The 18,136-nt window shown below is 31.5% G+C and overlaps 1 protein-coding gene across 4 annotated transcripts in view; it reads left to right on the forward strand.

Annotated features, from left to right (window-relative positions):
* Window positions 1-14,944, forward strand: part of LOC127723732 (fibrinogen-like protein A) — a 130,424-nt gene extending 115,480 nt beyond the window's left edge. Inside the window, exons 2-9 of one of the 4 annotated variants that reach the window (XM_052230482.1) lie at window positions 4,395-4,463; window positions 4,904-4,975; window positions 7,722-7,793; window positions 9,454-9,513; window positions 10,026-10,177; window positions 10,499-10,595; window positions 10,758-10,925; window positions 14,704-14,944. In XM_052230482.1, coding sequence (XP_052086442.1) covers window positions 4,395-4,463; window positions 4,904-4,975; window positions 7,722-7,793; window positions 9,454-9,513; window positions 10,026-10,177; window positions 10,499-10,595; window positions 10,758-10,925; window positions 14,704-14,909 — 896 coding nt within the window. In that variant the 3' untranslated portion in view covers window positions 14,910-14,944. The remainder of the gene's footprint in view (window positions 1-4,394; window positions 4,464-4,903; window positions 4,976-7,721; window positions 7,794-9,453; window positions 9,514-10,025; window positions 10,178-10,498; window positions 10,596-10,757; window positions 10,926-14,703) is intronic. The other 3 variants (XM_052230484.1, XM_052230483.1, XM_052230485.1) reach the window with 3 other exon arrangements.
* The last annotated feature ends 3,192 nt before the right edge of the window (window positions 14,945-18,136 follow it).

The raw sequence follows: 18,136 nt of genomic DNA on the forward strand, positions 1-18,136 counted from the left end.
ATGTCACTATTTCTTTAAATTGTTATCGTTTTGAATTGTCAGTTTTTTTTCGACTTATGAGTTTGAATATCGATCCCAAACAAAAAAAAAATAGGAACAAATCATGGTAACAAATGATAACCAAATCATATGATTTCTTTATGATTTGAAAGTGATAAAATTTCACATGCAAATGAGCTAACAAATCACAACAACAAATCACAAACAAATTGCTTCCAATTCATAAACAAATCATAAACAAATTGTCAAGAAATTGTATTGAAATCATTAACAAATCAGAGGATATTTCTTTCCTACTTTAAGCAAATCACAAACAAATTTGTTTCAAATTGTAAAGAAATTATAAAGAAATTGTTAACAAATCTTTAACAAATCAGAATGAAATCATATTCTTACCTCAAGCAAATCGCAAACAAATTGTTTTCAAATTATGAAGAAATTATAAAAAAATCGTTATCAAATCTTTAACAAATCAGAAGTAAATCATATTCCTACCTCAAGCAAATCGCAAATAAATTGTTTTCAAATTATGAAGAAATTATAAACAAATTGTTATCAAACCTTTAACAAATCAGAAGTAAATCATATTCCTACATTAAGCAAATCACAAGCAAATCGTCAATTAATTGACATCATCATCGATTCACAGATTAAATCATTTACATCTGGATCGAAAATCTGTTCTGCCCCTGAGACCCCCAAACTTTGAAGTGCACTTGTCTTTATTTTACCTTGTCTACTCCTCTGATTGTTAAGGGATTATTATTTCGGGTTGTCATGAGGGAGCAATTGTTCCCTCTGTGAAAAGTTTCTCTCACTTCTCCAGAATTTGAATCTAACGAGAGTTGACAACATGGGCAACCACGTTTACTAGAAGGATGTCGAATACTAGGTGGGTCTTAATCTTGGTCCAAATCTGCTACAGCTATATACCTGACCAGTCAACATCATGAAAAATTTAAACATAAAACTTGCGAGTGCATGTTGTCTGCTGACTCGGGAAGCTACTCTTTAATTGCTCGTCTCATTCTGTTTACATGTCTTTTACACATTTTTTTTTGAAAATTTATTCAGACAGTACACATAACGAGATATTGAAACGCACAGTTTCCGAATATAAAAGTTTAACACCTTTGACATGTTTGAATAGTTGACATACAATTGAATTCCTGAAACAATAAGTTAATGACTAAGATACTTACCACTGTCATCAATAATAGTATATCTTACTCTTCATCTTGCAACCTTCTTTGTTCAGTTAATGTAGAACAGTATTTGAAATTTGAATTTGACCTCAACCGGAAGTCAGAGATAAAGACAAACCCAGAAAATCTGAATGCAATAACATTGTTTTCATTGTAGCAAATCATCAATGAATCACACCATGATAGCTAACAAAGTTAACAAATCATTTTCAAATCATTTCCTATGATATTCCAAGTAAACAAATCATAACGAAATCACACAATTTTAGCGAACAAAGTTAACAAATCTTTTTGAAATCATTTCATACGATATCCTAAGTAAACAAATCATAAAGAAATCACACAAAAACAGAAACAAATTGCTAACAAATCATACATTTGAAAGAAATCACAAAGAAATCAGTTTTGGGAATTTGGCGAATACTGATTTGTTTATGATTTATTTAATGAATCGCAAGCAAATGGTACTAACAAATTGCAGAATTACGATTTGAAAGAGATTTGAATACGATTTGAAAGCAATTTGTTCATTTATTTTTCTGTTTGGGATCCCTTTGGTATTTTTCACCTCTTACTTCTATAACAAACAAAAACAATCTTCCTCATTAGCCTATTAATCCGTCATATTAATTTGGATTCAATTATATGATAAATATTATCAGATTACTACATGGCATTTTTTATATCAGATGTATTATCAGCCCAAGAGCCAAAGTATTATTACATTGCATGTATGTTTCATTAGAATTCGTAAATTTGATCGACTGACAACAATCGCGAGGCACTCCAATATCATATATTATATCCGTATGAAATACAACAGCTATGACTGCACGTGCTTTCCGTGACAATGTTAAAACAATGCATTGAAAAACAAACGAAAAGCTTGATAAAACTCTTAATTTCATGATTGTAGCATAAAAATGTAATTCCTCGCTTCATACAAAACGTGTTTCGGTCAACGCTTTCACACCCCAATAAAATTATAAAAGATATTCAATTCTTAAATTAAACACATGCATGAAGAGCTATACAGATAATAAACGCATTATAGATACCAGGCTTGAAATATTGTACGCAAGACACGCGCTTCGTCTACAAAAGACTCATCAGTGAAAATCGAATAAAAAAGAGACCTAAACATAGCAAAATTTATCTCAGGCCAAGTTTGCCAGAGGAAGTGAGAAGTTAGTTTCTTAATAATTTCATGTGTGTAGATGTTTGAAGTATATCAGATACATACAAATAGATATAAGAAGATGTGGTATGAGTGCCAATGAGACAACTCTCCATCCAAGTCAAAATTTATAAAAAATAAACCATTATAGGTCACAGTACGGTCTTCAACACGGAGCCTTGGCTTACACCGAACAGTAAGCTATAAAGGGCCGCAAAAATTACTAGTGTAAAACCATTCAAACGGGGAAACCAACGGTCTAATCTATAAAAAAAAAACGAGAAACGAGAAACACTTATGAACCACACCAACACACGACAACTACTGAACATCAGATTCCTGATAGACCTTTTAAGTCTGCAATATTGTAAATTGACAATTTTTGGTATCGTCTATAAATTTCAGTACGAATCATTACAAAAGTTTTAAATGACTGATTTGGACATAACAATAACGTATATACGTTGATTTCTTGACTACAGGAGCGCTCAATCGTGGTATAAATAGAACCACTGTCTAGCAGATTGATCTATAAAATCTTGATTTTACATAGCAAACACCTTTACTGGTTATATTGCTTGTTTCTTTTCTAAATTGTATTACCTATATAACTTCTATAAATTTACTGTTTATAAAAATAATTATTATTCGGAACACTAAGGGTTTTCTTACCTGAGGCAGATATTTCTTTTATCGTAGTTTTCGAAATGTTTGGCTTTTAATGATCTTTAACTTTGTATTAGATTTAATCTTCCATTTTATTATATGTATTCTGCGGTTTACATGTTGTAATGTACTATTATATTATTTATTTAAGTATTTCTCTGTGCTGAGTGTTCTTGCGTTTATTTGTACTGTATTCCTGTCATGTAGTGTTGTCATTTTATAGGTATTTTTAACATTGTCATATAAGCGGGAGGTTAGGCTAACCAGAAAACCAGGTTCAACCCACCATTTTTTTTTAATGTCTTGTACCAAGTCAGGAATATGGCAGTTATTATCTACAGTCCGTTTCTATGTATGTTGCCTTTTTCTTTTGTTGTAGTTCAGTGTTTCTGTTATTCCGTTGTTTTCTTCTTATAGTTGATGTGTTTCCCGCGGTTTTAGTTTATTACCCGGATTTGTTTTTGCTTAATCGAATTATGACTATTGAACAGCGGTATACTACTGTTGCCTTTATCAAACTGATGAGTCTTATGTAGTCGTACCAAATTATAAGCCATGTATCTTTATTAATTGCTTTACATGTTCCTTCCAGTCAAAACCGAATCAACAAAATGAAGATTTTAAAAATAAGTCCAAAGAGTTGATTGCAAATCACCGACATAAGGGGAAATATAGGACGTTTTTTAAGAAGAATTGACAAATAAACCTTTGTCGTATGCCTTTAACTGTTTAAATATTGCCTTCTAAAAGGTTTGTCGGATGTAGGAACATATCTTTAGAATTCGTCGTTTCGAAATAAAAATGCTCGTTACCATAGTTGTTTACGTTTCGAAATATCATCCTGTCTGTTTTTCTGACCTGATAACTATTTGCTAAACTGTAAAAAGATACATGTCCATATTCGAACTTGGAAGTTTAATTACAATATTCTTAGCACAAGATTATTGGAATTTAATAAATTTATCTGTTTATGAAAACACAAATGTGTCGTATCCACATTTCTCTTGATGTTAATATTTGTTTATTTTTTGGTGTTTTTTTTAGATGTTTTCTTTTTAGATATTTACATTTGAATATGATACACATTTACTGACCCACCGATGAGTCATGTAAAAAAAACTTTTCTACAAAAAAATGGTTGAATATGTATTTGTCGTGCTATCTTCTGACTTCCTGAATTTATGTAATAGTCAAAAGAAACAAAATTTGTGTATTCAATTACAGCATCGAGTGCTAGATACAAGAGGTGTCAATTAATTAATCAGAAAACTTAGGCATTGTAATGGTATTAATCTATAATTTCGTCAGTGCATAACTATATTTCATAATCAAATTATATATTTTAGGAGTTCGAAATGACCGTGAGTCCTCGGAGAATGATATGAGAATCGACAAAATGATGCAGGAGCTACAAGGTTAGGCAGTGTAAATGACATTTGGTTGTCTTTGTACATTACGCATTTGACCACCCCATACCCCCACCACCACCACCACCACCATTCCTTATTGATTATTATCATTGTTTTTTAATCACCGAGGATTCGATAATAGGATTTTTTTTTGTCCAGGAATTTGTTGTTTTGACACTGTTTCATTTCTTCATTTATGCTGTCACCTTTCGTTTGTTTAATAAATGTCACTTATTGATGCTCAAAACAGTTATATGTATTTGAAAAGGTGAAAGCCATAATACAAACATCTACAATTATCCACAACGGTATCAAGATTGCTACTTCAACAATAATCAAATGTAAATAAAATGTTAAAAGCTCTTTATTCTCTATTGAAAATGTGGTTTCTGTATATATTCATACGCAATTGATTTGTATATATTTATTTTTCTACTGTTGCTTAGATACATGCATTCATGGCAATCAACATCAAAATGTAAAAGATCTGAAAAAGGATACACAGACTATTTTAGACAGTATGTAGTTGTTTTTATTTTATAGTCAGATAGTTGATAACATATTCACAGCTTTCATGGATTTAAGATCAAATTCTGATAAAGTATTACATGTGTGTCGATACTGTTTAAATTGAATTGAAATCCACAATGTTAACATACATGTCTGCAGTAAGGTTCTGAAATCGAATCAAAAAAAATTGATTTGCAGTATATTACATCAAATAGAAAATATTTGTTCATAGTCTGCATTAAAATTTCCCCCAGCAATATGATTTTTTCGCGGTCAAAGCCCAATATAACATCATTTTTGTGTTTTCATGCCATCCAAAACTTTGCAAAAGACGCGAGAAATAGAAAATTCACTTGCAAACCCAACATTTTCTCAATTAATACCTACTTTTAGCGAACTCCGTGGAAATCATATGTTTGGGTAAACAACACGTTGACTACAATAATTTTGGCTTTTTTGATTGTCATAAAATTTTGATAAAATATTTACTTTGACGTGTAGACAAAAATGTAAAAATTTCATAAAATTTAAACCACATAACTTACAGGAGTAATTTCATTAGATATATAGCAGTTTGACAAACACTAGTTTTGATCATTGAGAAGCTTGATTTCTCTTTAATTTAGGAATGTGATTAAAACGTACAGCTGAATTTTAAAGAGTTGGCACCCTTAGGTGATCGAACCTCCTTAATGTTCCTTTTGACTTTCAAGTGGACTTACTTGATTATTGGATAACAACATTACACAAGTGTGTCTATGTGTGCCCGTCTGCAGGACCAACTCTTCAAGTTACCAACATATTTAACATTAGTAATAATAGTCATCATAACAACACCTACTTTTTAGCTCACCTGGCCCAAAGGGCCAAGTGAGCTTTTCTCATCACTTGGCGTCCGTCGTCCTGCGTCCGTCGTCCGTAAACTTTTACAAAAATCTTCTCCTCTGAAACTACTGGGCCAAATTTGACCAAACTTGGCCACAATCATCATTTGGGTTATGTAGTTTAAAAAATGTTTCCGGTGACCCTCCCAACCAACCAAGATGGCCACCATGGCTAAAAATAGAACATAGGGGTAAAATGTAGATTTTGGCTTATATCTCTGAAACCAAAGCATTTAGAGCAAATTTGACAGGGGTAAAATTGTTTATCAGGTCAAGATCTATCTGCCCGACAATTTTCAGATGAATCTGACAACCTGTTGTTGGGTTGCTGCCTCTGAATTGGTAATTTTAAGGCAATTTATTCGTTTTTTGGTTATTATCTTGAATATTATTAAAGATAGAGATAAACTGTAAACAGCAATAATGTTCAGCAAAGTAAGATCTACAAATAAGTCAACTTGACCAAAATGGTCAGTTGACCCCTTAAGGAGTTATTGGCCTTTATAGTGAATTTTTAACCATTTTTCGTAAATTTTTGTAATCTTTTACAAAAATCTTCTCCTCTGAAACTACTAAGACAAATTTAACCAAACTTGTCCACAATCATCATTAGGGTATCTAGTTTAAAAAATGTGTCCGATGACCCCGCCCGCGAACCAAGATGGCCGACATGGCTAAAAAATAGTACATAGGGTAAAATGCAGTTTTTTGCTGATATCTCTGAAACCAAAGCATCAAATCTGACAGGATAAAATTGTTCATTAGGTCAAGATCTATCGGCCTTGTAATTTTCAGACCAATCAGGCAACACTTTGTTGGGTTGCTGCCCCTGAATTGGTAATTTTAAGAAAATTTTGCAGCTTTTGGTTATTTTCTTGAATATTATTATAGATAGAGATAAACTGTAAACAGCAATAATGTACAGCAAAATAAGAGCTACAAATAAGTCAACATGACCAAAATTGTCAATTGACCCCTTAAGGAGTTATTGCCCTTTATAGTCAATTTTTTACAATTTTCATAAATTTTGTAAATTTTTGTAAATTTTTACAAAATATTTTCCACTGTAACTACTGGGCCAAGTTCATTATAGATAGAGATAATTGTAAGCAGCAAGAATGTTCAGTAAAGTAAGATCTACAAACACATCACCATCACCGAACACAATTTTGTCATGAATCCATCTGTGTCCTTTGTTTAATATGCACATAGACCAAGGTGAGCGACATAGGCTCTTTAGAGCCTCTAGTTTTCCACTTCTCAGTGACATGTTCCATGAGTTAAATTAAACGCCGTCAGTGCAGGGGCTTCTCAAAAAGATTGAAAAGAAGTTATCATCATCTGTATGTTCATGTTTGGTTATATATATTTAGTCTTTTTACTGAATAATTCCACATTCAACATTGATACTTCCCAAATGACAATCTGCTTTATACTTTGATCCGCACCTAAAAATCGACAGTTAGGGTCAGTTGTGAAGTAGCTTCACAAACAAGTGATGCGGCATTATTTTTTTTTATAAAAGATTATCCCAGTATCACCTGCATATAGAAAAAATACCTCCACGTTGATATGCTTATTTTCTTTCCTATTAGCTTTTTAATAATATATATACTGAAATAATGTTGGTATTTTGTCGTATATTTAGTTAAAGTCTCATCTTCAATAGATCACGACCACTAGCATAACTGCACGGAATATTTATGTTTTCAAGACTTCATGACTTGTTTAACTATTCCTGAATATATGTGACTTATGATGGTATATTTTTGCTTTGGTGTTTCTTTTTCAATAATAAAAAAAAGTCAAGAATTTATAATGCAATTGTCAACAATTATGTTATAGTAATCACCATTTAACTATTTTTCAGATATTAACGTATACAAAGATGTGGTGAAATTAAATACACAACTCAGAAAAGAAATAAAATGGATTGTTGAAGGTATTTCGATTTTTAATTTTGATTACTTATATTCTGTGTAGCTAATCCAAATAAAAATGGAATACAAAAATTGTGACAAATACCTATCTGCATCAAAAATACCAAGTGACTATTCGAACCTTATAGTCTTCCTTCTCAATGCTTTTCAATATCATAAGGGCTTCAGCATTTTAATTTTTACCCCAAATTCATCCTTTTTCTGATTATCATCCATACTAAAGAGCAAAACGACCATAGTACTTGAGCAATAACTAAATGGGTCGCACTTTTGCTGCCTCATGTGCCTTGTCTAAAGAGTCTATTCTGTAATACAAACTAATAAAACAGAACGTGTTAATCATGGTAATAATACGAAGCATCGTGTTTAAGGTTTGAATTCTGACCTGACGTAGCTGAATTTTAACACACACTTAACATTAAAAAGAACCCCTCTTTAGCATGGGTTCCATTTATATTGCAGGTGACAATATTTCTATATCTCAGTCAACCCATGATGTCCTGGTGCTGGCTTTTTCATTTGTATTGCATGAGATGCTTACTCTGAGGATGCTCCTCGTCTCATCCCGCCAGTTCTTATTGCTAGTTGTAATTAGTTCATTCCCGACCTATTTTTCACCCTAACATACCGTATATTGATTAAATATTTGTACATTGTATACTACAAATATTTATATATATATATATATATATATATATAACGCATTTTTGTTTAGTTTTTAGTAAATGTATAAATATTATTTAGAGATATTGTTCAGAACAAGGTATGAGAAGGCCTATTTTTTATTCCTCTTCAATTTTAAAATTAAAAAGTATCATCAATCTATCACAGCACATCCTTCAGATGTTCACAAGACATAAGACTGTCGGACATTAGTATTTATATTTTTGAATTATGTCTTACAGATTAGCATAACGGTTTCAAACGTCGTTAAGTTAAAACAAAACAACAAAACTGTAACAAAAGCCTCATGCTTAAATCATGTCATTTTATCTTTAAACAGCTTTACCCAAAACAATATTTTCCTTCAAAATGTATTTGACACAATATTTATCATGTTTAATGAGTTTAGAATATCTTTTTGGCGTAGTTTTCTAAAAGTTTATGACACCATGGTGACCTTTCTGCACTTGAGTGTCCAGAATTATTAACCTGTTCACTTAGCGATATAGTTAACTTAATTTTGAAAGGCTTGAATAAATTTTCTATTTTTTGTAATTTCAGGGGCAAAATAGCGGCTCTTATAATACCTCCTCCTTTGTTTCACATTTTTTGGTACTATTTCAAATGAACTAACAGGGGTATGTAAATAAGCCCTGAAATTAATTTTACCCTTGTAAATGTAACTCATCCTTAATTTAAATGTAGTATTTGAGATAGAAAAGATATTGAAATTTTTATAACAAATGGGTAAAAATATAACGCAAACTTATAGTGAAAATAGCTGTTGAAGTAAAGAAACGAATCGGACCCTGAAGAAAAATACACAAACAAGAAAATTTTTTTTTCGAAGACAAATAGTAGAAATAAGAAATGTCTTATTCTCGAATTTCATGTTTTGCTATCACAACAAATTTCTGCATTTTATGATGTCGGCTTTTGTTGTGATATATTTATTTATTTTAAAATATTAAGTCTGATTATGTCTTCGTATGATTTTAGAATCAAAAGGAGAAAGAGAAACCAGGAAAATTTTTGACTTACTAAAACAGGACACAAAAGGTGATTTAAACTGATAGAAGACCGTATGTGGACCACTAGATATAATTTCGTGTTTTGGGGTTTCTGTCTTAATAACGTAAAAACCAACTCATCTAGTTAGTCACATCTCGTTATATGATGTTTAAAACATCAAAACTATGGATAATAGGTATTGTTGGTTATTATGATAATTTGAAAAATCTGAAAGATAAGATTTGTTTACGGGAAAAGAATGTCTTTATGTTTTGATATGCAATGATTTAGAAACGTTACATTTCAAACGGTACAAACATATATGACAAATGACAGGAATTTGAATAAAATGATGTCCGAAATATATTGTAGAAGTTTAAGGTTGATATATTTATAAATATCGCATTTGCAGGAGAAAAGGAGTATTGCTTGTTGAAAAGCAAGAATGGTTTAAAAAATATTGACGCGAAGTTGAGAAGTACCAGTAGCGCACAATTTTTAATATTATAATTTCATGGATACGTCTGAATTAGACAATTCGACAAATATTATTTTTACAGGCGTATGTTCACCACCAAAGTACAAAGACTGTACAGAATTAAAGAGGAAAACAAAGAAAAAAATGAACAATGGTGTTTACAAGATATATCCAGGGGGAGATAAATCTGTTCAGGTGTACTGCGATATGACCACAGACGGGGGAGGCTGGACAGTATGTGCAACATGATTAACAACAGGGCTATTTTTCTTACAGATTTATATTGTTGTATTACTTTTGCGACATAGTTATATTGAAAAACGAATAGTTGGTATATCCGTTTTGCTTGATTTTTAAAAACATTGTTTAATGCATGTACTAACGGTTATGACGGTATCTAAAATATAATTTTCTTCAAACAAGACAAATTGATTTCAATTTGATAATAGATTTTTGAATTTCACCAAACACGTACAGTTCTAATAAAGAGACAATACGATGAACTAGTCGTTCAAATATGTCACATTAATCTTTATCATATTGGCTTTTAACTAGGTTATGTTAAAACGGTATGGTGGATCTGTTAGTTTTAAACGTACATGGGATGAATGCGAAAATGGATTTGGTGATATACATGGCGAATTCTGGTTTGGTAAGTTGTTTTTCTAAATTTCAAGATCGAACAGAATGAATATTCCGATAGAGAAATGCATGTAGTGGTTATTGAATAATTATGTACAAATTAGTTTACGTGAATATTCACAAGTACAAGAAAGCAAAAATAATTTAATATTAAGTTTTAATTCATATTCAGGCAACAAATACACACATATGCTAACGTCCGGTGGGAAATACGAGTTGAGAGTGGACATGATGGACTTAAAAACAAACAACAAAATATATGCTGTGTATAAGACATTCAATGTAGGAAACGCTGCATCAAAATACAAACTTACTATTGGTGATTACTCTGGAACTGCAGGTGAAGTATTTTATCTTATATATGTCCATTTGCTTTAATAGCAGATTTTTTAAACGTTTACAATTATGAAATATCAATTACTTAAAATAGTACATGTATATCATTAAGCACGTTTTTGTTCGGTAAAATGACATTTATCTATAAAACAAAAACATGCTTTCTTTCTAAATTTGAATTCATTCTTTGTTTTCTCTTTTTGTTAAAAAACAAATTGACATTCATAAAAAAAAATGAAATTAAATTAAACCTGCATGTTTTAAGCATCCTCACTCAACGTTTCAATAATACTACGTGATAGTAAGATTCGTCTTTCAGTTAGTGTAGTTATTAAAAGTAGTTTTCATTACAGTGTTAAGTTTTATGTGTATACATGTTAAAAATTAAATGTATGTGTAGAGAGCCGCTGGTTCGTTATTTGCTAGCAGTTAGTTCGATATTCAAATTTTCTGAATTAAAGTTATAATTATTGGAATATTCGATGGCATGAAAATTTTTAATGATTGTTTTATGACTCACTACAGGTTGTCGTCTATTATCGTTGTCCTCGAATGTAAAACCATACGCAAATCAAAATGTTCTCTTTACAAATTTTAAAACATAGTTTTTCAATAAACAAAAGCGAACGGACACTCTAGTAACATGTAAAAATATTAATTCAAATAAAGGAAACCAAACAAGAACATTTTCAATTCTTTTTATATTCAAAATATATTCAGGTAAAAGGTCCCAGGGCATTGGCTAGACCTTTCCGATCTTTCAATCTTCCTCAAATTGTGTTAAAATCTAGCTAATGTATAGATATAAATGACATATTTATTCTTTGAAACTTTCTGTCTTCGATATATACAGAAGACTCAAATTGCCAGTTTCACATTCAAAATATATTGCAAAAGACTACCGAATTCTGCAAAAATGACCGTGGGACATTACTAGTCTTTCAATGTCAATCACATTTGGATAAGTCTCGGGGGGGGGGGATTACAATTCAATGAGTGATAGAGATGAGCCGCTGGAATAAGAAATATTTTTTCAGCTTTATGATATATCTTAAGATGGAAAAATTTATATTTGATGCGACTGTCATACATGTGAGAGGTTTAGCTAGCTATAAAATCAGGTTCAATCCACCATTTTCTACGTAAGAAAATGCCTGTACCAAGTCAGGAATATGATAGTTGCTATCCATTCGTCTGATGTGTTTGAGCTTTTGGTTTTGCCATTTGATTAGGGACTTTCCTTTTTGAATTTTCCTCGGAGTTCAGTATTTATGTGATTTTACTTTTTATATGAAATATATGACAAGGTTGCTGATTGAATCATAACCATATCTATTTTATAACTGATGTGAATAAACTGCAGTCGCAAATCCATCAGATATTTGTCAAATATATTAATCTCTCCATGAAATACCGTAAGCATGATAGCTGTAGGTATACTTTTGTAAAATTATAGAATAAGGTTCATATCTTTTTATTCAAATTATATGAACAGGGTTAGGTACTCCATGTCTCAGCTGCTCACATCCATCATCAAAGGTCGAATCCCAGCACTTTGAGCTCTCCATACATATTGAAGACATCAATTTTAAACAAAAAGATTCATTAGAAATCCCCCGTATATATCAAATATGAAAAATTAAGAATTATCTGGAAATGGTGACCTTTATTTAAAGAGGGTTTATCATGGCACAGTGGATATGTAGCTTAATCTAATGAGTGGTTGCCGAAATAAGTTAAAATAGTTTATAAACTAATTATACACATAGAAACGTATTATTTTCCTAGATATAAATATTCGTTAATTATAAAGCTGCCAGTCAAGTTAAAACTTGTTGAAAATTACTACAACTAATAATGGGGAGGTCAAGTTTACCATCCATTGTGCACTGCTGACTTTATTTTTATATTTCTGGTAAAATAGATGACTTGCCACGTAAAAAATGGACTAAATCCTTCCCTTCCCCGATGTCCTGACGTCAGTATTCACTCTATAGGGTGTAATTTTACGTCTCAGTGTCATAATATAAATTTGAAGGACTATTTTTTCTTTGAGTGTTATGTTTAGCATAACATTTTTATCATAATGATAAAGCGACCATGATAGTATGACAACTCTTTGAACTATATGTTTTATATTTATACTTTGATTCGAAAAGCACAACCACGCGTAAATGTAATTACGATAAGGTTTTGTTTTTAATTTTTTCATTAATAAACTCGCTTGATATAGTTAACGATGGCCTGGCTATTTAGTCTAGATGATAGCATATTCATGCCGGTAACAATAAACCTTTCGTATGTTCAACAGTGTTAGTGCCAACTTAGCTTCTGTTCTGAGATGTCTGTAATAGACATACAAACACAATTATTGTTGTCACATAAACGGTCTTAAAACTTAAGTTGCCATAGCACTTTTTCTAAAACATTTTAATATATATATTTTCCAGGTCACATTACTGCGTCTCATTTAATTAAAACAATAGTTTTAAATAACGTTAGGAATTTTGTAATAAAACTTGTTTTACATGTTTTATTCTTTTTTTTATTCAACATGCTAAAGTTTTTAGAACTACTTAAACATGTTAAAATTCGCGAATAGCAAAAAGGGAAAAGCATTAAAAGACAAGAATTTTATCTGTTTTTACGTCATAAGTATGTCATGATATGCGCATATTACAAAAGAATGGAGAAAACTGACGAATTGAGTGTTTCTATGTTCTTTAACCTCGTATTAGATTTGAATTTCAAACAGTTTTGACTCGTGTGCCACTGATGGGTCTTATGTAAACAAAACGCGCAATTTGCGTACTAGGTCATAAGGCTGGTACAACTTCATCTTTGATGAGTGTTATGTAGTTTTGTATGCATTTCTATCCAGAAGTAGTAAACAGCTAAGAAACAATTTATGATTTCAGAAGGCTTTCTTATTGATCTATACATAATACCATCAAATAGGAAGTTGCTTCTCTGTCGTGTAAATACTTTCCCAATGTAAAACAAACTCTTAATAAGAACAAAACAAGAAACTAGCAACAAGTTTTATAAAATTAACAAATTTCTTCATTGCTTGTTGTTGCCATTGTAACTTGTCAAAACTCCGAGGAAAATTCAAAACGAATAGTCCCTAGTCAAATGGCAAAATCAAATGTTTTATTATCTGAAAACCTTATACCTCTGTCATGTAAGAGAAAACAATGAGTTCACGGTTTCCACAAGATTTGTACTAGATTTTGGGCCAAATATGGATCTTATTGCCACTATTGCTTTCACATTTTGATTTTTGATAAGCTTAAGCGCAATGAAAACCTGATTGTAGTTTGGGGGAAAACACGATTGATTTCTATAAAGAGTAAATATTGAAACTTTCTTAATGTTCAAATGAAATAGATAAAAAAAACAACTGTAGGTCAACGTACGGCCTTTTACAATGAGCAAAACCCATACCGAATAATAAGCTTTAAAAGGCCCGGAAATAACGTAACTTAAAATATTTCAAATAAGAATTTCATCATTCTGATTTCTGATAAAACAATAAACAATAAAAAATATGATAGATACCAATAACAACCACTGAACTACGGGCTCTTGACATGGAATAGCCACATACAGAATGCGGCGGTGAGGGAAAAAAATGTGATCATGAGTTTAAGTGCGAGTTTAAATTTGAAATAGAGCATTTTGTCATCTTCTAACATATGGCTAATAATTAGGGTTAAAGAAATTAATGTCTGCCGGTAGTTATTCCAATTGTATCGCTAATATTTCAATTTTCGTTTAAGTTGATAAATTTAAACTTCACAATGGGGTGAAATTTTCCACCATAGACCAGGACAACAACATTTATGGCGGCAGTTGTGCAGTCAGCCAAACAGGATCATGGTGGTATAAAAAAGGTTGTTCCAATTGTGATCTTAGTCGTACTGAGCACAAACCATACTGGAATAATTATGTTTCGAAACCAGTTATGATGATCAGAAAAATATAAATTCAGAAATACTCATAATAAAAACGCAAACATTATTCCACGTTATTCATCTCATTTATTCATTGTTTACCCTTTATACTACATATACAGTTCTGTTAACGAGGTTGGTTGAATTGAATTGTTTTACCAGATGTCTTCAAGGAAATATCCACTTAATAAATACTGACGATTGATCGATTATTCATTGCTAAGTGTCCGGTCATATTCATGACGAGAACAATTTAACACTTGATATAATAGGTAGCTTCCTCAAGGAGATACAACAGGTAAAAGGACAGGGAAGGAGGAGGTATGATAAGAGCTATTATTTGACCCCTAAAATTACAAAAATAGTAAAATTACTTAAGCCTTTCAAAATTAAGTTAATCTTACTGATAAACGAACCGGTTAATATAATTTGAACACCTAACTGATGAAAGGTCACTTGTGATGTCACAAGCATGTTGTATTTGGCATATTTAAGCTAAAATTACCTTTTAATAAATAGTTTTTTGACAAAATCATTATGAGCAACAGCCAAACCCTAAAAACAACATTTCAGCTTGTACTGTTAATGTTATTACACACATACACATCTGTGTAAAATATATCTTTTGGATACCGCTGTACATGTTGTTCATATCTAAATATTAATGACAAGATCACAAAATGAAGCTATTTTGGCAGTAAATGCAGTGTTGCACTACATTTAAGAATTTTGAAACCCTTATGCAAATATACAAGACACAATTCATAAGATATATTCTAAAGTCTGATACTGAAGTCTGATAGACTAAAGTCTTATGAAGGTTATTTGGAGGTTAATATTTAGTAAATCAATAATTCTTGTTTACTTTCGAATTCAAAAGACCAAAAAATGGCCTTATTATACCTTGTCCGTTATATTGCCAATATAAAAAAAGGTAATGTTATGCATATATATTGGCAGGAAATTTGCCTTACAACAGTCCACTTACTGACTCCACATATAGTTGATGCAATGGCTCTTATACGTGCAGAGATCAAGGAACTCTTCTTACACGAGACATCGGGTCTAAAGCTCCCATTTCAACCGGACGTGACTGCAAATGTATACAGCACACAATCCCAAGCAAACGCCCTACTTTGTCAAGGTTATTACTGCAACAACTGTTTAAAAAAAACATGACAACGTAAGCGTTATGGTATAATGGCGTCTACTGCTAAATCTTAGTTTGTCATTTTTTTTCATACATAATTGAAACTTTCAAATCACTCATTACTACACAAAAGTCTAAGAAAATCGCGATTGTTGGTTTACTAATAGTTTAATTGATGGTGGTGTTATGTATTCTATAAATTTGGAGATCTATTTCACAAGTATTTGATTGATTTTATCTCTGGAGGTATAAATGCTACATACATCAGTTTTCGATAGCTTTCGACGTAGCGTTATAGCATCCAGAATCTTATTAACACAAGAAATACCGAGAATTTAACATCTGCTTCGCCAAAAAGCATAAATCTTTTAAAAAAGATAAGGTAGGATATCTTCTTTGACAGAGAGTGAAACTATAGTTAGATGAACACATGAAAATAAACTAATGCTATACAATATGCTACACCACTTTTGATTGAATGACGTCTGCAGTTATTCCATGGTTGACCGTCAGAGTCATTTCCAACAACGCTGCGCAATCGCAGTCAATGTCTCTGAGATTATGTTTGTTTAAATTGAGAAATATAGAACTAGTATATAAAATAGGTACACTACTTCTGAAGAGTTGCCACCGTGAATTTTGGATGTAACGGTAGCAAATATATAAACTCCGCTCTGTGTCGGCAGTAACAATGCATTTGTGATCGTCAATTTCCCAATTGACGGAGGCAATTTTTTTAACATCCTACTCTTATTACTTAATTCAAATTATGCAGTAAAAGAATCATCGAGTGGTTTTCAACGACGAGCGTTAACATTTTATAGAGATCTTAATTCTTAAAGTCAAAAAATTCCCTTTAAATAGCAAGCTACTGATGATTGAATAAATAGTCGAGTTATGGCTTTGGAAAGGCAGTACATGACCTTGCCTTGTAAAAGCAAACAATAAACCCAACATAGTAAAGGCCTCATCAGGGGATATTGTAAACAACTAGAAATAAAAAAATAAGAAGATCAGTAGCATTGCGTGAGCTACTGACAGAAGGCCCCAGAACAGACCAATGATTATAAACTTTCCCATTATCTATCGGTGTTTCGTTCAATATTATATCATATTGTCTATAATCTAAGCATGAAAGTTGTATTTGCACAATGCCGATATTTCGCTATGAAAAAAGCCTCTACATGTATAAAGTATATCATCCATCAGATTGGATAAGAAAGAACCCAAAGGACCAATTAAAATATATAGATCGAAGTCAAAAACGAGAAAATTACAACAATTTTAAGCGGAATATTTTACAGAAACAGCAATCAGGTTTAACACAACATTGGCAGGATTTATGAATATTTCATTCTATTCTTCATCATCAGCTTCTTTCACAAAAATGTGAGATATACGTCAATGAGACAACTTTCAATAAACGAGAAATGACATAAAGATGTCACAATATAGACTACAAGGACAGGGCAGGACTATCAAAAATTCGCCATGTACACCAAAATCTTTAAAGAACAAAACACTACTGTTGCTAATTTCAGACAGAAATGAAACCTGGTCACGTTAGATTTTAAGCTTAATAATTTTATCTCTATCAGCTGTATAACAAATTTTACAACACATGGTAAAAATGTTTTCGGGAAAATATATAGATTTTCAATACCGGAATACAAGTACACACGTGCATGTTAATCAATACTAAATAATACTAAATAAAAGTATGCTCAAAACAACATAAAAACTGAGCTTAAAGGAAACTCAAAGATATTTGACATACCAAAAGCAAGCTGAAACAAAGTTAATCATTTAATGTATGAGGCTACACACTGCCTAGTTTAAAAAAATAATGTCTGTATATTTGGTAGTTTTATAAATCTCATGAGATCAATTTTCGATTAACAATTATAGTTATGCAATAGTTATGAACATTTTAGGACAAGAAAACAATTAACCTTTAATTTGAATATGAAAATTCTACAAAGTTCGTCGACCGGATAAATGGCGGGAAGTTACATTTCATTTTGAAAATTATTTTGGCTTGCAATCACCACTTATCGACCAATTCAAGAGTTATCTTAAGATTTCTTTAACGTGCACAAAACCTGGCAC

Source organism: Mytilus californianus, unplaced genomic scaffold, assembly GCF_021869535.1.
Source record: "Mytilus californianus isolate M0D057914Y unplaced genomic scaffold, xbMytCali1.0.p SCAF_13, whole genome shotgun sequence".
NCBI lineage: Eukaryota > Metazoa > Mollusca > Bivalvia > Mytilida > Mytilidae > Mytilus > Mytilus californianus.